This window comes from Oxyura jamaicensis, chromosome 5 (genome assembly GCF_011077185.1).
Source record: "Oxyura jamaicensis isolate SHBP4307 breed ruddy duck chromosome 5, BPBGC_Ojam_1.0, whole genome shotgun sequence".
NCBI classification, from domain to species: Eukaryota; Metazoa; Chordata; class Aves; order Anseriformes; family Anatidae; genus Oxyura; species Oxyura jamaicensis.
In genome coordinates, this window is record NC_048897.1 from 50,694,427 (window position 1) to 50,715,752 (window position 21,326).

General features: G+C 40.0%; 1 protein-coding gene and 1 non-coding gene across 3 annotated transcripts in view; one reads left to right on the forward strand and one right to left on the reverse strand.

Annotated features, from left to right (window-relative positions):
• The window catches only part of WDHD1 (WD repeat and HMG-box DNA binding protein 1), a 31,957-nt gene that overhangs the window by 1,586 nt on the left and 9,045 nt on the right, over positions 1-21,326 (forward strand). For both annotated transcript variants that reach the window (XM_035329031.1, XM_035329032.1), the window contains exons 3-17: positions 589-700; positions 3,502-3,653; positions 5,837-5,948; positions 6,437-6,487; positions 8,259-8,354; positions 9,626-9,718; positions 10,675-10,781; positions 13,687-13,822; positions 14,376-14,571; positions 14,787-14,977; positions 15,575-15,759; positions 16,916-17,157; positions 17,606-17,743; positions 18,416-18,572; positions 20,335-20,449. In XM_035329031.1, the coding sequence (XP_035184922.1) occupies positions 589-700; positions 3,502-3,653; positions 5,837-5,948; positions 6,437-6,487; positions 8,259-8,354; positions 9,626-9,718; positions 10,675-10,781; positions 13,687-13,822; positions 14,376-14,571; positions 14,787-14,977; positions 15,575-15,759; positions 16,916-17,157; positions 17,606-17,743; positions 18,416-18,572; positions 20,335-20,449 (2,083 nt within the window). The remainder of the gene's footprint in view (positions 1-588; positions 701-3,501; positions 3,654-5,836; positions 5,949-6,436; positions 6,488-8,258; positions 8,355-9,625; positions 9,719-10,674; positions 10,782-13,686; positions 13,823-14,375; positions 14,572-14,786; positions 14,978-15,574; positions 15,760-16,915; positions 17,158-17,605; positions 17,744-18,415; positions 18,573-20,334; positions 20,450-21,326) is intronic.
• On the reverse strand, positions 12,440-12,511 carry TRNAG-UCC. The gene has a single exon. It is a non-coding gene; the product is annotated as a tRNA-Gly (tRNA).

A 21,326-nucleotide genomic window follows, 5' to 3' on the forward strand; every position in this document is an offset into this window, starting at 1 on the left:
ATTTAATTAAAAATCCTATGCAAACTTTTACATATTTGCTTTGTACTTCAGGTTATTGTTTATTGCCTTAAAATTGTGAAAGCTAACTCTAGTAGACTTGACAATTGAATCCTATGTTAACTATTTTTAAGAACTCTGTAGGCCTGGAACATGTTAAACTTGGTTAACTTCAGTCAAGTGTGTGTGTTTGTGCCCTTTCTTTGGCCTCAGCTTTGTAATTAGCTGTAAGGTAAGTTTTCAAGGCTTAAGAAGCAATTCAATGCCTAGCCCAAAGTGAAATCGGTACTCATTAAGTCCTTTGAAAAAAAAAATCATCTAGATCCTGGAAAAAGTGGATTGACCTAAAATATGTGAGTTCAATGGGTGCCAGGCCTCACCAGTTGTCAGAGACTCAGGTACTCTGCTATGGTACAAGACTTGCATTTTTTTTCTCTGTTTATTAAGTGTGGCACTCGGTGAATAATGTAATATGTATTGTGTTTCAGTTAAAAACCAGACTCTTCAGTAACATTTTAATTTTGGGAGTGGAAGCCACCATGGCTGTCCTTTCTGTACCTGAATGTTAACAAATCTCTTGTCTTTGAACAGGTGCATTGTAACTTGTGGCAGTGATGGAGATGTTAGGATTTGGGAGAACCTGGATGATGATGATCCGAAATCCATTAATGTTGGAGAAAAGGCCTATTCGTGTGCTCTGAAGGTATCATAGTTAACAGAACTCATGTTAAATTCTGTCATGCTGATGTTGATACATCATAACGTGTCTGTTGAGACTGTTAAGATACTGCTCACATATGTGACAATATACATATACTGAGATAATACACAGAAAAAGGCAGGAATAATATTGTGCGTAGCACGTTTCAGTCTGATGGAGGTTAAATATGTAGATCTTTGTGCTAATATATGGAAAACAGTGTTGAATGGTGTTTAATCAGATTTTGTTTAAATTTGAGCCTATGTCGACATTCTACCTTTGTGTCTAAGTGAAAAATGTTAAAGCAGTGTTGAAAAAATACCTTTCAGACAAACAGAAAACTTCACTGAATGTGTCTATAGAACATTTTAACTAAGTATTTTATATAAACGAGTGCTCCTGACAACTCACTTTATCCCATACAGGCTTGTAGAGGAATTATTCCTTATACTAAAATTCCATAATACTGGTTTTTCTTACTCCTCTCGCTTCACAGTCAGTCATACTTATTTCTGACTTTGATCTCCTTTTTGAAAAACAAACCCAGCAGATTAAACTAATTATGCAGTGAACTTTGTAGACTGTTTCAGTGGTTTTGCACAATGTTAGTTGCAAAAAGTTTCCCAGCATAGTATGTAGTCATCAAGTGTTAGGAAAAGCGTTTTTCAGTGACAGCTCCGTTCTTCAGTGATGAGGGAATGAATATTTTACCGACAGCCTGTAACTGCAGCCAATTCCTACTCTTGCCCTTCCAATCTCAGAGGCTCTTAAAATGGTGTTAACTGGGGGAGGAAGGTTATGTGAAAATAGGTAAGCCAGGAGGTTATTTGGAGTGGACCTATTTTAATGCCCAAGGAATTATGATCTGTATGAATCAAAAATTACTTTACTGAAGCCAGCGCCTGGTAGTGCTTTGGTAATACTTTTTGTTGTTGTTGTTTTATGTTTTTAGTAATTAGTTGATCTTTAGCTCTCAGAATTGCTTGTAGGCCAAAATGTGCTTCTGACGTTTTGTTTCTCCCTTGCTCCCCACCCCAAGTCAGAGGAGAAGATTCTTGTTTAGCAGTAATTAGTAATAATTTCTGAGAATGCTGATTAGAGGTATTTCTGTCACTTGCCTGACTTGTTCTGGCATTTGTAGTACAACCTGCTCCGTTTATTTTAATGTTAAGGCAGTTCCTTGTGGTATATCTTGAAATAGGGGTTATTTGTAGTAAGAAGACAAATAATCCACCTATATCAATTTGTATAATAGAAAACAAATCCTTTTTTTACTACGCATATTCATGTATTTAGCTTGAGAATTCTCACAGCAATTCTTTTGTGTGCAATTATTCTTATATTACATTAATAATAGGAAGTCCAAAATGTTGTCTTTATGGCAATTGTAGAAGAAGAGAAGAATTCCAGAAGTTTACATCTCTTCTTCAGATATGGTAGAGTTAATTTGCAGTCATAGAGGATGTTTTTAAAGCTGTTTTTCAACTATTTGTGATTTTTGGAGGGGAATATAAAAGATGAAATAGATGAAAATCATACAGATGTATTCACAGAATGGCCGGGGTTGCAAGGGACCTCTGAAGATCATCTGGTCCAACCCCCCTGCCCAGCAGGATCACCTAGAGCACGTTGTGCAGGACGGCATCCAGGCAGGTTTTGAGTATCTCCAGAGAAGGAGACTCCACAATCTCTCTGGGCAACCTGTCCCAGTGCTCTGTCACACTCACGGTGAAGAAGTGCCCTCTTGTTTTCAATTTTTGGACAGCAGTAGGAACAGTCCTGTGCTCTTAGCTTATTGGAAAGCAATTCTAGTTTTGATGGATTTATTTTTAAACAATGAGATTATGAATGCTTTCTGTAACTTCAGGAGGTTTTATTTCAAAAAATATGCTTCATTAAATACACTTCTTATGCGGCACTGGTCTGTAATAAGTAATAAATCTGATCTCTTTCTCAGGTTATTACTGGCTGCTGCTTTTTCTTTGTGATCTTTACTATAAATTTAGGCTTCTTTTCTTTTTTTGAAAAAAAATAATGAAATAGAACATTTCTCTATATATTCCAAAAATTTATTACTGCATCCAAGTGAGGAATAGTGTTGTCACTTTAAGAAGATATACTGCTGTCCTAAGCATAGAATAATTTCTTTTGTTTTGGAATCACTTTAATCTGGAATCATTTGTAGATGACATCTGCCTTCTGTTTCTGCAAAGGACGAAGCTGTAGTTCATGAACCTTTCATCTTTCCCTAGTGGCATTTAACTGGCAATTTCGGTCCAAGGATGCCCTCTCCTGATGATGTAGCATATTAGTCTTAACAGGATGCAAGATTCCTCCTGTTCTAAGAGTGCTCTAGCCGATATAAAAAGATTTCCTTTTTCTATCTACCTGAAGAAGGTCAGACAGTTCTTTGAAGTTCATTAGTGACTTTTCTGAGAATTCATTATTTTAGTAAATATACAGGTGGGGAATGTCTTGATGGAGTAAATTGCCATATAGTTAACATCATGAATTTTAAGTTTAGCAACTTGGCATTAAATCTAGCAGTTTCTAGTATATTGAAACAAACAATAATTTTATGAGTTTGTAATAGTTTGGTTTAAGTGATAAAGTCTTTTAATAAGTGATTGTGTTTCTCTGTATTTTTGGGTGGAAGAAATACAAGTTAGATTATTTCTTCGCTACTCTTGATGTCTTTAGGACCTACTAAAGTTAAAACATTGGGAACGTCAGGGCATTTCTGTCTCCTTGGGCACAAACATGGTTTCACTAACAAAAGTTTTTTTTGTTTGTTTGTGTTTAAGAATGGAAGACTGATCACAGCAGTATCAAACAATACTGTTCAGATACACACGTTTCCTGAAGGAGCTCCTGATGGCATCCTCACTCGTTTCACCATGAATGCAAACCATGTTGTCTTTAACAGTGATGGTACCAAAATTGCTGCTGGATCTAGGTAACCTGTCCTTGATCAGGAAGAAGATTGCTATAATTCAGCAACTTCCTCACATGGCGATTGTGCCAATGAAATTATTAATCTGCATACCGCTGAGAGTTTTAAAGTCATGCAAAATGCCTTCCAGGAACGCTGGTGGCGGGGAAGGAATGAAAAGGACTGTTAGGAAAAAAATCTCTGAGAGATATTTGATCCACCAAATAGTTTTAAGTGGAAATGTGGTGTTGTGAAATCATTCTTTCTCTTCAGGAGCCTTGAGTGTTTTCAGTCTTACAATACACGATCATAAGGGTTCACCCATATGGATCTCATTTCAGCATCAAGGATTTTGGTAGTGTGTGCTAAGGATAATGTCTTGACTCTTTGGGATCATGGTGCTGCAGATGTATATGCACATGCCAAAGTTAGCTGGGTTCTGATTTGCACGAGAGCTTTAAGTAATTCTCTGGCATAAATATCATCACCGTTCTGCCAAATGATAACAGATGACAGTTGCAAGAGTCCCCTGAGGGGAATAAAATGCATAGTTTGGTTACAAGCAAACATGCTGCCCTAAGAAATTATGTAATATATGCCAATCCTTTAACAGAGATGGCAAAATAGCAAGCAGGCAACATTCTTGTTCATTTATTTCCGGCTCAGGCAGTTCTTAATTGGATTTGGTGAGCTCTTTAGGTGCTCTAGCTCACCCAGACTGCCTGCTTGCTTCTCTACTGGAATTTGTCCTGCATTCCTGCGGCAGAGATTGCAGAATGTTACATCTGCTACCTGCCTCCTCTAAGCACGAATTGAACTAGAAAGCAATTTGGATCAATATGCTGGATTGTAAATTCTGGCATCTGCAGAGCAGATACACCAGCTCCACCAAAACTGGGCGACTGGACAGCTGGGGACAGTAACTGTTCTGATCTCTAAATCCGACAGAGACTGTGAATTTGGGCTCCTTGCCAGCGCTCATTTCTGAGGGAACAGCTCTGCCCCAGGATCTGAGTTTGATTAGAGGCATTAAGCAGACAACACACTCTTTCTGTTTCTAAAAACTTTTACAAAAAGCCAGTTCTTCTGCAGCCTGACCAGGGTCCTCACGTTAGGAAAAAAAGCTTGTGAAACTGAGGTCACCCCTTGACGAGGTCTTCCATAACACATTGAATGAGGTGACATCTGTGATATGAGGGAATGCAGCTAAGAATGAAGCCTTTACTTGTCACAGGTTGCTCCATTATTACATCAAGTCTGTAAACTTAGATTTGTATAAGTTTAACGTCGAGGTGGCTGGCAAAATTCACTTAAACTGTTTGAAGAGTAGTTGTGTGACTTCTTAAATAAGCAAAGACTATCTTACTGTCTGCTTTTTCTTTAAAGTTGCTTTGCCTTATTTAAGAGAGCTGACATCACTTCAGTTGTCTCACAGCAGAGCTTACAGACTTCTTTTTATGACTGTTTGGCTAGCATTTAGATATTTGATATTAGATATTTGACAGAACAGAGGTTGCAATTCTGTGTAGTTTAGGTAATGACTAACCCTACACAGCCAAAATTCCTCTTTCAAAGTGTTGCGGTGAAGTATGTCAGGGAGTAGTACTGAAAGATTGTCACGAGAGCTCTTTGGCTTAGAAGTTGCTAGCATTGATTTTTGTGAATGAAGCTGCAGTAACGTCTGTAATTTTGGAAAGGGGAGTAAAGTTGAAAAAGGAAAAAAAAGTCTATTATTATATCTGATACAATAAATGGTCTTAATAATCCTGGTAAAAACTTAATAAAATATTTGTGCTATCTTTTTTGACTAAGAGAATGATGATAATGACTGTAGGTCCCATTTAACAGGTACCAGAAAGCTGATTTAACAAGAACTAAGCACAGGTCTTAAGCACATAGTCTCATTGAATATTATAATTAATGTGGTTAACACCAGTTATGTGGTCTGTGTGTACGTAACATCCTCTTCAGAGAGCAACCGTATATTCTGAATTTTGATTTGTACAAAAATGATCTGATAACGTGACCTCGCTCCTCTTGTAGTAAGCCTTGAGATTCTCATTTTCCCGTAGATCATAGTGTCAAGAGTTGCAGCTTCCCCAGAAAATCGTTAGTGTCCAATTTAATTTTTATTGCTGTACACAAATACTCTGTCACCGTTGATACCAACGTTAATAATCTTACGACTGTGCCGTTGTGATCTACAGTGACTTCATGGTCAAAGTTGTGGAGGTGACTGATAGCAGCAAGCAGAAATCGTTCCGAGGACACGACGCTCCTGTTTTAAGCCTGTCTTTTGACCCCAGGGATGTTTATCTGGTAAAAACGCTTGTTTACTTTCTCCTTTGAATTTCCTTCTCCTTTGGGGGGAATTATTTTTGGAGTAAAGCAATGGTAAGTAGGGACATGAGACTACTTAATTTCAGCTGACTAGTGATGATGGAATGTGTGAGAATTTGTTGCCTCCCAGGGGAGCTCAGTCTTTGCTTTCCCACTCAATTACCGTCTATGTTCTTCTGGAATCTAATGCCAATCTGATTTTAGAGGTGAAAAGGTAGTTCACTAAAGTAATTTAGTATTAGTTTTGAGCCTTTGTTGTAATTACAGCAGCTTGAAATCGAGTGGTATTATCAAGATGATTTGACAGTATTAGAAAGCTTTAGGTCTTAAAATGGTTTAAACTGGGAGACTTTCTTTTTAAATCTACTTATGTATTATATGTCTGTAGAGTTGGTTATATTTTTTATTATTATATTGTAGCATTAATTTCTCATTGTCTTTAATTCATTTACAAAACTCTTTCCCAGGCATCAGCAAGCTGCGATGGCACTGTCAGAGTATGGAAAATTGCAGATCAGGTAAGAGGCCTGCCTTCCAGGTTGTTTTATAAGAAAGCAGGGATTTCACAGACAACAGAAAGAACTAGACTAAAATCATCCTGCTGGAATAAATCTTGCTTTGATATGTCATCAGTAACTGATGATAGCATTTGCATATAACGTTTCTATATAAAATAAATTCCCAAATAAAAGGGGAGCTATGCACTGGGACTCCCGAAAGAAGAGGTGGTAAATGGAGAATTCATTTTTTTAGGAAGAAATTTGACTGTGCTTTATAGAATGATTTTACCTATTTCTGGGAGAAATTCCAAGCCTGAGTGTGAAATACTGCCCGGGTAGCTGTGGGCTGTTATTTCTGCCTGTGGTATCCCTGATTTCTTTTGTTGATGTTTCTTCATTGGTCAAAATTATGTATTTGAAAATAACCCTTCACGTGGTTCATAGAATCGTAGAATGGTTTGGGTTGGAAAGGGACCTTAAAAGTCATCCAGTTCCAACCCCCTGCCACAGGGAGGGCTACCGTGGTTTCAGAATTTCAGCTGGCTGCTTTCAGCGTCAAGGAAGAAATTTTTATGCTAATAAACTTGTCTAGATATCTTTTGTTTTTATTTATTTTTCCTGTGCTTCCTATGAAATACTGAATAATTTTCAGGATTGGAGACTGACCAGGGAGGGTGAAATAATGTTCAGAGTTGCTACGCAGCATCTTTTATAAACCTTCTGCGTGGTTAGTCTTGATCATATGAACTTGGTCACTTTGATTTGATATTAGGAGGAGGTTTGGTTTTCACATGCCGAGACTGGTGAGGTGATGACCATTTTTCTTTGGTAGGGATTTTTGTGCACAGCACTGCTTTCATCTCTTTTGCTCTCCGTCTGTGGCACACGTACTTGGTTTTGCAAGGACTCAAAGTTCGACTTAGTGCATACCAACCTTTTTTATTTGTGGAAATGGGACCAAGTTATAATGAGTAAAAGGCTTTTTAAAAGGTGAGGGGCTTGCTATTCTACTTTGTTTTAAAAAAAAAAAAAACAGCCATTCTCTCTGCTGGCCTTGCACTCTAAGGAACTTGAGAAGAGGGTTTCAGGTGAACGCTGTTAATTAAGCATTTCTGCGTGTATGTGGGATTATTTTTCGTAAATGCCATTATTGACTGGAATAAGAAGCCACGTGGAATTACTCCAATAAGTACGCTTAGGTATGTACTTCACACTTGTAATTGCTGCTTTTTAAAACAAAGCCGTGCTGCTAATGTGAAATCTAGTGTTCCAGACTGCTGGGTGCCTTTTGGGGCAATTAGGCTGTGTCCTGGGACTGTGGCAGTAATGTGTGTCATCTGTGCTATAATATGAGAGCGTGGCAAGTCGTTGATGTTTGTATTGGTATGGTGACATGCAGGCTGATGTGTGTCACCTTCCTACAGTCAATCTGGATTTGACAAATGCGTTTTGGCTAGGTATCTCTCTTTATAACCTAAATATATGTCACCTCATGTGTTCTGTACTTCATTAACAACACTCGTTCTGTGGTCTCATTTCTCTGACAAGTTGTTGCATTGTAGTTTAAAATATTTTCAGGTCTACGTTGGCAGAGTATTTTGCAGTGTTTTTTTTTTTCATTTTTTTAAGGGGGTAGGCACCATTGTATTCAGTTGAAAGAGGTTATTTTGGTTCCAGAAATGGTATCTCTTGTTTCCTTTTAGTTTTTTCCTCACTTCTTCAGAATTTTTTAAAAGACAGTAGATTTTCACAGAGCTAGAGAACTCATTTTTGAATATTCTGTTTTCAGACATGCGTGACAAATTGGCTACTGCTGCAGAAATGTAATGATGTGATAAACGCTAAATCGATATGCAGGCTTGGCTGGCAACCTGGCAGTGGGAAGGTAAGTGACAGATTGTTTTAGCCACATCTTAATCCTTCATTTCTCTTTGGGAGTACAGTAGAATTCAATCCAGGCAAGTGCAAATGCCAGCTCCAGGAACTAAGGAAAATATTTGGGATGAAGTTCACTTTTAGGAAAAACAGAAACAGAAATGATTGCTTGTTTAAGTACCAGACTATGTTTGCCAGCAGTCCAGCTGTCAGCCCAAAACACTGCTAAACAGTCATGTTGTGCTGGGTAGGAAAGAAGCACCATGGAAGAGCACCATGTACAGATCACTTACCAAAATAGGTTGGGGGACAGAAGTTTGCATCGCTGCGTGGATGTCTTCGTATCATGTAACCTAGAATACCCTCGCAGCGTCTGATAATGCGAAGGGGAGAGGAGAAAGGAGCAGATAGATTCAAAGCCATATAACCCGAGGCATGCTGCACCATACTTGAAGTAAAGGACAGGGAATTGAGCAAGAGTTGGCCATTTGGGGAAAAATTGCTTTGTGGCTTCTGTCCTGATCTGTTGGCTGGAATAATAAAGGATGAATAGGTTTTGCCAAACTATTGACATTCTAGTATGTGCAGGGTCGAAAGAGTATTTTCCAGTGTTTTCTCACAGTTTTGACTTGAATAATCTCTATTTTTTTGTATGCTTGTGCACACATGAAGTGTAGGAAGCTGCCTTGCATCTATTCTAAAGTAGATGATTAGAAATCATAAAAACAGAAACCCAAACAAATAACAAAACCCACAGCCAAATCCCAAGAAGCAAACAGGCAGTAATGTTACATAGGTTTGTGAAATGCGAAATGAGCTATTTCAGGAATCAGCTATTCAGGTAAGATTTATAGAGAAATTGTAACCTGATCAAAAGAGGTTTGGGGAGGGAGGAAACAGGAGAACATAAGCCTTGTGCTCAGAATGTTGAAAACTATTTATGCGTGTTTGTTAGCTGTTCCATGAATAAGAACTTTTAACCTCATGTTGCAGCTGTCATTATCGTGTGTTTTCTGCCAGGAAGAAATGAAGATCGAAATGAAAACAGCCATTATTTGCTGTGTTGCATATGGAAAGCATTGAAGAACCTTGTAATTCAAGATCACTTCTGTAGCGTTCTTTTCTTTCTCAGTTGGCGCTGCTAGGATGCTAAGAGAACTGTTAAATACTTACAGCCACAAGTGTGATGCTTTGGAATGAAGGAGCTTTGCTAGATCTTTGAATGTTTTGCTTGGAAGATAACTTGTTCTAAATTGCCTAAATCTTGTTTCCTTGGAACAGTTGCTGGCAATTCCTGTAGATAAAGCCGTTAAGCTATACAGAAGAGAAACCTGGGATCATCAGTTTGATCTATCAGATGCTTCCATCGCGCAGGTAGGTACACAAACAAGCTGCTTCCTAAATCTTCTGTAGTTAAAATGTTATTCTGCCAGAAATTATCTTCTGGACAGTGCAGTTCTATTCCCCCTCCTCTTGGTAATGATTGGTTACACTTCTGTTTCTGATCCTGTTACTTCATGTTGGAAACCAAGGCAAGAGATACCAGGAAGTGTCAAACATGTACTTGGCTCTGGTTTCCCTATTTTACTTGTTTTATTTTATTTTTTATATTTTATTTTATATTATGTTTTAGAGACCCACCAGGTCTCTAAAGTCAACCGGTGAGTCACTGAGTGAAGCTGAAGAATACCAGTTTTCACAAATTGTTCTAAATGCATAGCATTTTGGGGAAAATCTGAAGAGGATTTCTTTACACAATAGAGATACCATTTGTTCACTTTATTAACTTGAAATTTAGCTACACGATAGCCTTATCTGTGCCATCTGCTTGCTTTGGACCTCATGATCAATTTGGAAACCTTTGAGTGAAAGAAAATGTTCCTAGCATAATTGTTAGGTGTATAGAGTCTGTGTTAATACTTTTCACTGACTTGAAAGTATACTTAGATATGTAGCAACTGGAATGTTAACAAGATACAGAACACGGTGTTTGATTTTAATTAATTAAGCTTAAAAAAAAAAGCTTTGCTCAGCGCCAAGTTTGCACATACACTCTTTCTGTGTACACGTCTAGAATGAGGTTTTGTTTGACCTCATGGCAGCCTTTAGTGACAGAAGATAAATATTCCAGAAGAAAAATAAGTGTGCTATCTTTAAGGAATGGTTTTGCTGGGAACTACCTGCAGCCAGCTCTACTGTGGGAGGCTGGATGTGGTTTGCTAAAGATTAAGATTTTTTTCCTTCCAGAATGTGTGCTTTATCCTTCGGGATATGAGTGCTGTGTATGGATTGGTAATACTTCTTTTTATCTAAATTCTCTTGTTCCCTAGCCCTTGAATGTTGTGGCCTGGTCTCCTTGTGGGCAGTACCTGGTAGCTGGAAGTGTGGATGGGAGTATAGTGGTGTGGAAGGTGGAAACCCAGGAGTGCATAGAGAGGTATGTAGTGCTGTTGCATAATTCCCTAAATATATGCTGCTCCTTGAAATAGAAATTTGTTATATCTCTTCTGTAAAACTTATTGGTGCGAATATAGAACTTTGCCTGTTGAAAAGTCTTGGTGAGGTTTACAGGGTAAATCCATAAGCTTTTTGCTAAAGTTCCACTGAATATCATAGAATATCCTGAGTTGAAAGGGACTGACAAGGATCATCAAGTCCAGCTCCTGGCTCCACATAAGACCACCCAAAAATAAAAGCATGTTTCTGAGATCATGGTCCAAACACTTCTTGGTTTCTGGCAGGTGTGGTGCTGTGGCCATGTCCCTCAGGAGCCTGTTAAAGTACCCAAACCCTCTCTGGGTGCAGAACCTTTCCCTAACACCCAGCCTAGCCCTCCCCTGTCCCAGCTCCATGCTGTTCCCTCGGATCCTGTCGCTGTCCCCAGAGAGCAGAGCTCAGTGCCTGCCCCTGTGCTCCCCTCGTGAGGGAGCTGCAGGCCGCCATGAGGCCTCCTCTCAGCCTGCTCTGCTCTGGGCTGAGCAAACCAAGGGACCTCAGCCGCTCCTCCAAACCCTTCCCCATCTTTGTAGCCCTCCTTTGGACACTTCTCTAGCTTTATGTCCCTCTTACGCTGTGGCACCTAAAACTGCACAGTTCTCAAGGTGAGGCCACACCAGCACAGAGCAGAGTGGGACAGTCACTTCCCTCAGCCGGTTAGCAATGTCGTGCTTGATGCAACCCCAGGATACATCTGTCTCTTTTGGCTGCCAGAGCGCACTGCTGACTCATGTTCAGCTTTCTGTTGACCAAAATCCCCAGAGCCCTTTCTGTAGGCTTGCTCTCCAGCCTCTTGTCCCCCAGTCTGTACATACAGCCAGGGTTGCTCCGTCCCAGGTGCAGAATCCGGCACTTGCTCTTGTTAACCTTCACGTGGTTGGTGATTGCCCAGCCTTCTTCGTCAAGATCTCTTGGCAAAGCCTCTGTACTACCAAGGGAGTCAACAGTTCCTCTTAATTTACCCCACCAGTGGCTGGCCGCCAGCCTGATGTAGCTCTTTTCACTCTAACTCTTTGAGCCTGACCCATCAGCCAGTTGTTGACCCATCACATCACGTTTTTGTCTAACTGTATGCTGGACATTTTGTCCAGAATGGACCATGAGAGACAGTATCGAAAGCTTTGCTAAAATCCAGAAAGATCATGTCTACTGGCTTCTCTTGGTCAACGAGGTGAAATTAAGTTCGTTAAGCAGGACTTTGCTCTTATCAACCCGTGTTGGGTACAACCAATGACTGTGTTGTCTTTCAAGTGTTTTTCAGTTATCCTAGAATAATCTCCATGATTTTACCAGGCACTGATATGAGACTGACAGGCCTTGTAATCACCAGGGTCTCCTTTCTTTCCTTTCTTGAAAACTGGGGCAACGTTTGCCAGCTTCCAGTGGACGAGGACCTCTCAATATTGCCAAGACCATTGAAAAATAATCAAGAGGGATCTTGAGAAGACCTCGGCCAGCTCCGAGCACCTTGGGATGAATCCCATCGGACCCCATAAAAGTTAGGTGCCTCCAGCTGGAGCCACAACCCCCTCCCCAAGTCCGGAGCCAACTGGGAGGCTACGCTCAGGGCTCCAGGGGTCCCGGGGCCCAAAATATAACTGCGTTGGCCGGGAATCGAACCCGGGTCAACTGCTTGGAAGGCAGCTATGCTCACCACTATACCACCAACGCCAGCTGGCAGGGCTGTGGGAGACAGCGCCTAAGAGCTCAGGCTGAGCTATCCCGTCGCTGCGAGCGTGTCGGGAGAGGGAACGCAAGCGAGGGTTTGTCAGGTTGGGGCGACGCTGTAACACAGGGCCACTGTTCGGTCTAAACTCGAGCAAGGGAGCAGGAGGAGGTTGCCTTGTGCAACCTGGGTGAGGTGCACTAATGCCTCAGTTCACGTGCGGACAGGAATTCGAGGGCTGCCACATCATCCCTGCCTTCTACCAGGAAGCAGCTGCCAGGCGAGTATGACTGTCAGGTAGAAACGTGGCATTGCTTTGCCTTCCCCTACCGCATCTGGTATGCACAGAAATCCGTTGTGATTCATACCATGTATTGCTTTCTTTCAGCACAGCTAAAAGAATCTGGAAACGTTACGTTCTTACAAATAGGACGGGGGAGGGACATGAATATGGGCTTGTGTTCAAATTCCGTGGTCTAGTTCTCTTTGTGCAATGGGAATATGTTTTACTTGTGATTGATTAAAGGACAGTTCTGATGGAAATAAATCGTCCTCGGGTTACAAACGCCAGGATCATTGTCAGTATGAGGCATCTTCTAAAGGGTGTGGGGAATACTGACACAGTGAGTCAACCGTCCTCACCTATGGGCAAAAAAAGGGCCAAATGGCTCTTCATCTCAGTTAGCTAAAGGGAGTAACAGAAGGGAGGCTTCCAGTGAGTGTCTTGAGTAAGAAACATGATTGTTACTCTAATGCATATGTTAGGAATTAGACAGACCATGTAAATGATTCATGGCAGGGTTGTTTTGTGGGAATAAAGCGAGGAGAAGATAGAGGACTAGCTCATCAGTTTGGTACGAGAGAAACAGCTGAGTGTTCGTTTTATAGCTGGGTGGTTTGGAATGTACGGCCGCTGTCTTGTGTTGTCTTTTCTACATCTATCAGGAGCTGTTTTATGATTCTGATTGATTCTAAAGCCTAAACAATTTCCTCCATGGAAAAGTAAGGTCTGCTTTGTTTTTTTTGCAGTAGTTATTTATGCTGAAGTTTAACTTATGAATTATTTTACTATGTGTATGTATTTTATTATGTTGTTTTCAAGTAAGTATTACCACTGCTTACAATAATGCTTCTTAAATTCCAGCTTAATAAATTCCAGTATTTTTCATATTCTTTTTAGGACAAAGCATGAGAAAAATTACTCAGTTTGTGGACTGGCATGGCACCCCAAGTACAGGCAAATAGCCTATACAGATACTGAAGGAAATCTGGGGTTGTTGGAAGATATCGGCGTTGGAAAGAAACCAAATGACAAGGTAATTAGTGCCAATTATTACCTTGAATATTTAAGCCATCAAATTACATTGAACATTCTGTATTGGGTGTTGAAATTTCCTTCTTGTTTGTTCATTCATTCCTTGTGTTCCATGTCCAAAAGAAGATTTAATCACAGAACCCCAGGATGGTTTGGGTTGGCAGGGACCTCGCAGCCCATCAGATCCCAGCCCCTGCCATGGGCACAACCCCTGCCCCAGCCCCGGCTGCCCCCAGCCCCATCCAGCCTGGCCTTGGGCATCCCCAGGGATGGGGCAGCCACAGCTTCTCGGGGCAGCCCGTGACAGGGCCTCACCGTCCTCAGCATGAAGAATTTCTTCCTCGTATCTAACCTAAACTTACCCTTTTTTAGTTGAAAAGCCATTACCCCTTGTCCTATCACTACGCTCCTTGATAAAGAGTCCCTCTCCAGCTTTCTTGTAGGCCCCCTTTAGGTACTGGAAGGAATTACCATTATTAAATAATTATTATAATTAATAACAATAATTGATAGTTGCTAAATGAAAAAAAAATAAATTGCTAACATGGTTCTAGGTTGCCAGTACAGCGACAAAAGACTACAATGATCTCTTTGATGGAGATGATGACGACTATTTAAATGGAGATGCGATCGAACCACCCTCTTCCCCAACCACTGGAGCTAACGAGGATCACGGCGATGATGATGACCTTATGCCAACTGCAAGCCACCCAAGACGGGCAGTACTTGATGACGATGATAACTCATTAGGTACAGAATGAACTAATTTTCCAGAGCTCTAGAGTGCTGTTACTGGGACAGACTCTTAGCATCCTCTCTTGGCATCCTCTAATCAAATGTATTCAGTCTTATTTTTCTGGTCAAGTCTTCACTGTTTTAGTTCTGTGTGTTTTTTTTGCATATTTTCTGCCATAATACTTGGAAGAAGTAACAAATAAATGTCTTTTTGTATTTTAAACTTTTAGATATTGGGATGATTAAAGCTAATTCCAATCTTCTTGAAAAGGATGACGACGATGATGATCAGACTGGTGGCTTTCCAGCTTTGCCAGCAACATCTACACAACAGCATTTCTATGATGGGCCATTGCCAACCCCCAGGCAAAAGCCATTCCAGTCTGGCTCCACTCCTGCACATCTCATGCATCGTTTCATGGTAAATCTCGTGGCTGTGCTGCCACATAGATGTAGTTAATATTGTCCTGGTTTTGCTGGATCTTAATCTAATCATTTCCAGCTGCATGTGTCTGGTGGTTTTTTTAATACTTCACAGTGTGAGCTAAATGGTGAGAAGTAGCTTTGTGCTAATGCAGACAGCATAATTTTATGCCATACATTCAGGTTGCTTTTGATGTCGAAATAAATATTTGGTTCAAGACTAAAGTAAGCAATGCAGTTTGTACCTGTGTTATTGAAGTTGAACAAATCTGTTTTGAAATTCCTTTTTACCTGGAACTTGTGGATATTTTTTTTGCGTCTAGGATTTTTCCATCCATCACCCATTATTTCTTTATAACTGCAAGTTGTTAATGATTACTTTTGCAAGCAGAAATTTGGTTAAGCAATGAGAACAAAATTATTCTGGGCCTAATTCAGCCGTTTTAGAAACTACCAGTCGTGACTCTGCAAGTTTTCAGTCTTCCTCCAGTCTCTCACCTATTGTTGTTTCCAATAGAGGAGGTTATAGGAGGCTGTTCTAGGGCAGTCAATATGGTTGATCATTATTATTGTGATTTTTATTTATTTTTAATAGGTCTGGAATTCTGTTGGCATCATTCGCTGTTACAATGATGAGCAGGACAATGCTATAGATATCGAATTTCATGATACCTCCGTACACCATGCGACACACCTGCCCAACTCTCTGAATCACACCATGGCTGACCTCTCCACTGAAGCTATTTTGCTGGCCTGTGAAAGCACAGAGGAACTTGCAAGGTAAGTCACGGCTTTGCTCTGACAAACCCATAGTATGGAATTACACTTAGCATGTTTCACATATTTCAGCTTTTATCACTTTTTTTTTTGGAGATTTTTGGCTTTTGATCTTGCTTTTTTATTTATGGGACCGCTTTTGAGGGGGATTTTTCACACCCACCCACTTGTAGACTTCAAGGTATTGAAGGACGTATTTTGTTTCCTGAGGTTTTTCTCTAAATCCTTTTCTTCAAGTGTATATACTAGAAGGTTCATGCTTTGCTGGCTCAGAGGAAATTGTAAACATGAACAATAGTCTTTCAGTCTGCTCAGATCAATGATAAATCATAAGGGCTCTGCTATTTCTTTTCATGCTGTTGCTATGGAAAGACGTTTGGAGCTACCTGAAGAATTATGTGAAGAACACAAGTTCAGGAAACCATAGTAGAAAACTTCAAGCAGCTGGACTACTCTGCTCTTGTATTTAAGAGCAATATTTTTTTTTACTATTTTTTTATTATTTTTTTTTGTGGAGATGTATTGAAGGCAGATCTTTCTGCCTATTCTGGCACAAACAACACTACGATAACTTGAAAAGCGAACTTTACCCGTAGGAGTATAATTTCTATGTATTGGTTGTGTGACTCTGAAAATTTCAATACTTTTTTTTTCCTAAATGAGGTTAACATCTGGTTATCTATTAAAAGCTGTTGTATCTGTAAGTTGGTTGCAGACAATTTTCAGTCATTAAGATCTCAGAGTCCAAGTTCCTAATCTCTTTGCTCCTGCAAGGTACCATAACGTGACAGACTTAGAATCGGGCCTGATTGTCAGGTACTGAACACCTTCAGTTCTTGCAGCGTTAATTAAGCAAGGTGCTTATCGGTTTCCATCTAAAAATCGCCACTCAGACCTCTGAAGTGTCTCTGCTTCATGCTTTAGAGGCTGTAAATCTGCGGTGCTGGAGACTGAGCAGGCTCTTCAATTCTCGAATAATAACAGTAACAGCTTTGCAAACGACCACTCTGTAGGATGACGCAGTTCCTATGACAGGCACAGATTCTAGGTCTCTGATAGGAACACAATATATTGGTGTAGTGGAAATGCATGATCTATTTCCAGATACTGTGTTTTTCTTCTTGTGATGCATCACTGCTATTCTTTGTCTCTGTTTTAGCAAGCTCCACTGCATTCATTTTAGCTCATGGGATACAAACAAGGAGTGGACGGTAGATATGCCAAAGGATGAAGATATTGAGGCTATCTGTCTAGGTCAGGGCTGGGCTGCTTGTGCCACTAGTGCCTTGCTGGTTCGTCTGTTCACAGTTGGAGGAGTTCAGAAAGAGATCTTCAGTCTCCCAGGTCCTGTGGTGTCCATGGCAGGACACGGAGAGCAGTTGATGGTTATTTATCACAGAGGTATTTTCTCCCTTCTGTCTTTTTTGAACTGTTTTCTTTCAGTCCTTGTCTGTTGCTGGCTTCAAATACTGGTTAATTTGTGCGTAATTACCAGGAGTGTTTTACTTTTCCTTCTTGTCTTGTTGATGACACTTTCACTGTCACAACCTATAAATATCGGGATGCTGAGATTAACTTGTGGGGAATGGGAGAATTTTGTAACCGTAGCATAGATAGATTAAATTTAGGTTTCAGATATGCCAGAATGAATTAATAGAGGAAATTAAGGAACTACTTTGTTATGCATGCTTTGCATGTCCAAAATGATAAATAGTCGCTTGTCTGATAGTTGTATTTACGGATAACGCTGCCTTAGAATTAATTCTTGATTCAAAACTTATTTAAATTTAGCCAAGAGACAAGACAATTCTTTGCTTTTCGACATAGTCATTGAACAACTTCATCCTAGGTACTGGGTTTGATGGGGACCAGTGCCTCGGAGTACAGCTGATGGAGCTAGGAAAAAAGAAAAAGCAAGTTTTGCACGGAGACCCTCTTTCTCTTACAAAGAAGTCCTATCTGACATGGGTTGGATTCTCAGCAGAAGGTATGAGTGACACTGAGAGATCTTGATGATATTAGGTGATCTTTGGAGGGGGGGGTGGCTAGCTAATGCCCCTTTAGTAAAGGCAATCCTGGGAGCTAGATTTCCCCTCCTCACCCCCTAAATCTCCTCAATGTTAAATTAATTTGTTTTTCTGCTCTTTATGAATATTTATAAGAAATCTTTAATATGTTTCCACTATGAGCAGAATGCACTTGAGTATTACCAGAGTTTAATTTCCTGATCAGTTGCCCTGCTCAGCAAAAAGAAATAAACCACGTAAGTGCATCATAATTGGCATGTTCAACATAACTATCTCAGCAAAAGTCCCACCAGAAAAGCTGGTAGCTGGGGAGGAGTTTGTATGATAACTAGAAAAAAGTAATTGTAAGATTACTTACCTTTCTTTGGGATCTACCCAAGTAACAGAAATTTGAGTTCATAAAATGTTATAAAGTCTTAAATTTGAATGTGAGTCAGGAGCAGTGGTATTGGCTGTCAGAAGGTGGCGCATCTTTCTAAGGAAACTAGTTTTTCCCAGTTAGGTTGTACTGTTTGGGTTATTGTCTTCGAGTTATGCAAAACGCCATTTCCCAGCAGTATCCACCAGTTCAAACTTACTCACATCAGGATCAGTTGCCTGTGAGAACAGTTGTCTGCACTCGTACCCAACAGGTACCCCCTGTTACGTGGATTCAGAGGGAATTGTGCGCATGTTGAACCGAAGACTCGGGAATACTTGGATACCGGTGTGTAACACAAGAGAGCATTGCAAAGGAAAATCTGATCATTATTGGGTCGTGGGCATCCACGAAAACCCCCAGCAGCTCAGGTCAGCTATTCCACAAAAGAAGCGCTTTCTTTTTCTTACTTGTAATTTACAGAACACCTCGTAGTAAGAGAAACTGGAAACAACTATTACTAAAGGTGGTGGCGAGTAAATGTGCATTGATCTAGTTCATGAATGCAATTCTGCACGGATGTTTCATTAGTAAATTTGTTCTGAATAAACTCATTGGTTTTATGATGTGTAACAGACTAATACTGGCTTCTTGCCTTGGCTAACAGGCATGAGCACTTTGGTCTGAAATCATACATCTCTGATGCAGGCAGATTCAAAGGATTGCACTTTGCTAGAGAATGCTACTAAAAACTTATGGTTGGTGTTAGGATTCTGCTTCTGCTGTTGGTATATATGCATTTTTTTAAGTTTCTAGTTTTTTTTTCCCTACCTGCTGTAACTAATGTACATTCCAAGGCACAGATAAATAAGAAAACACTCACTAATATTCAAGCCGTGGCCATGAAGAATGCTTTTGTAAAAGTGCTGATGTGCTCAAATAAACATTTAGTCAAGAGTGAGCCATTACTTTAAAATGTGACAGTGATGGTGTCTAAATAACTTTATTCCTCTTAACTGTAACAAGCATCATAGGAGTTTAGTTGCTAAGCTTTGTTTGTAGTCTTCTTTACTCGGCGATACATGTCCTTCTCCTACCAGCTCAGAAGCTGTCAGCTTACATTTTATTGACATTTGGGCTCTCTGCTAATCATGCACAATTTGGGGTATTGGTGGGAAGCTGCGTTTTATTTATATTCATTCATGTGACACTTTTTGAAATCCTCTGTTTTATGCAGTAAGTGAAATACTTTGATATCACAAGTAAATATCAATTAACTGCCCGTTTCCCCCTCCAAATTATTAAGCAATGTTGGCCTTTCAAAATTCACCAAAAAATGTGCAGGACACGTCCCATTGATGGGATGTTCAACTCCGAGTCAGTCATCTTGATTTCCCCCGCCCCCCCCTTCTACTCCAAGAAAGAAAACACTGCTCTCGGAACTGCAGAGAGCATTTTATTCAAAGCCACTAGCATATTGAAGATAAGAAGGGGGAGGGTTATTGTAGAAACACCATATGCCGTAATCAACACAGAACACTAATGCTTCCTGTGTTGTTTTGTGTTTTTCCTAGCTTGAAACACTAGCCTAAAGCTATAAAAAGAGGCATTTTTGTCAGTGCTCGTTGGTGCTGCTGGAAATACAGCTCTTCCCCAGTGTTTTGCTTAAGTGATTGTAACCAGAGTGCTAGTTTAATGAAGCAGACTGTGTTTTTAGTATGTGTGTACAGCTTTCCTCCCCTTTTTTCCCCCTCTGTCGCAGCACTGTTCTCATGAAGTCCAGAACCCCTATCATCATAAATGGTAGATGTGCCTGCTGTTTCTCCAGTGGCCCTCAGTTGTTCAGTAGTTTCTGAATTTAAACTGCATTTCCTTTTTGTAATTGCTGTTAAACAGTGTGCCGTGTGAGATAGAGATCCGTGTCTCTTACGTGCCATGTTTGGAGTTCCTGGTGTGAAGCAGAGCAGCGTGTGCCTGCTGGTTTTAAAATCTATTGGTTGCAATGTAAAAATAACCCTTTATAATGCAATCTAAGATATTGCTATACTTAAGTCAGTGATTTAATTACTACTTTTTAAAGAACAAATCCTCTTAAAGTATCTTGCTTCTTAGGAGACATGATCTAGATGTAGAACAACTGGTGGCTCTGTAGCTGATGAGGACTGTGTGTGGTTTCTTGTTTCCTATGCACAGGTGTATTCCCTGCAAAGGAGCCCGATTCCCTCCCACGCTCCCACGTCCTGCCGTGGCAATATTATCTTTTACACTTCCTTACTGTCAAGTTACAACAGAAAAGGGACAGATGGAGGTATGGAATGATGTTGAGTCCACAGCTGATAGTCTTACACATCCCCATAGTAGGGATTATATAAGATTCCTATTAATCATCTCTACTACGAAGCGGGTAGTGCAAACTCTGAGCAAGGCACCTGGCTAAGGAGGTTATTTGGGTTCAGGGGCTATTTGGGTATAGCCCTTTCCGTTTGGCTTGCTTCACAACTGGTTCTAGAAGAATAAATAATAAAGTTGTTAGAGTTGACACAAGGTTTATATTTACACATAATCTCTTTCTGAGCAATGAAGTTTTTCTCTCTCTCTGGTTTGTTTGTTTAAAAAGTTGGAAGTGGCCTTACGTTTGAGGAAGTGCCAGATTTGGGGATTTGACTTGAGATCCCCTTGAAGACGCCTATTTTAAATTCTTTCTGGTACTGTCCTATTTCTGGAATTTTTTTTGAAAAGACGTCCTAAGTATATAATTATTCTGAAAACGTAGGCCTTGAAGCTTGATTTCTTTTCTTAAGGCAGAATCTGATTGAAGATGTATGTGCGAAGAATATCCAGAAAACTGTTATCTATTTTTCCAAATTTTAGTAATCTTTTTTTTGTTTGTTTTTTTAATGTGGAGTTCAGCTGTAGTGTACAAAAGAGAAATGGACATAAAATTCTAACCTCGGCCTCAGAGTCTGTTTAATGCTATTTGAAATTTGTTCTCCTTGATACAAGTGGGGAGGAAAAAGTTTCAATAACAAATACTTTATCCTTTTTTATGAACTCATTCTCATTCCTTTCAAAGTATTTTTTTCTTTGTTTACTTGAAGAACTATGTTGTTTTGTTTGTTTGTTTTATCCTTTTTTGTTTTCCCTGTTATTTCCAAATCAGGAACTGTTATTTTGCCCAGGGGGAA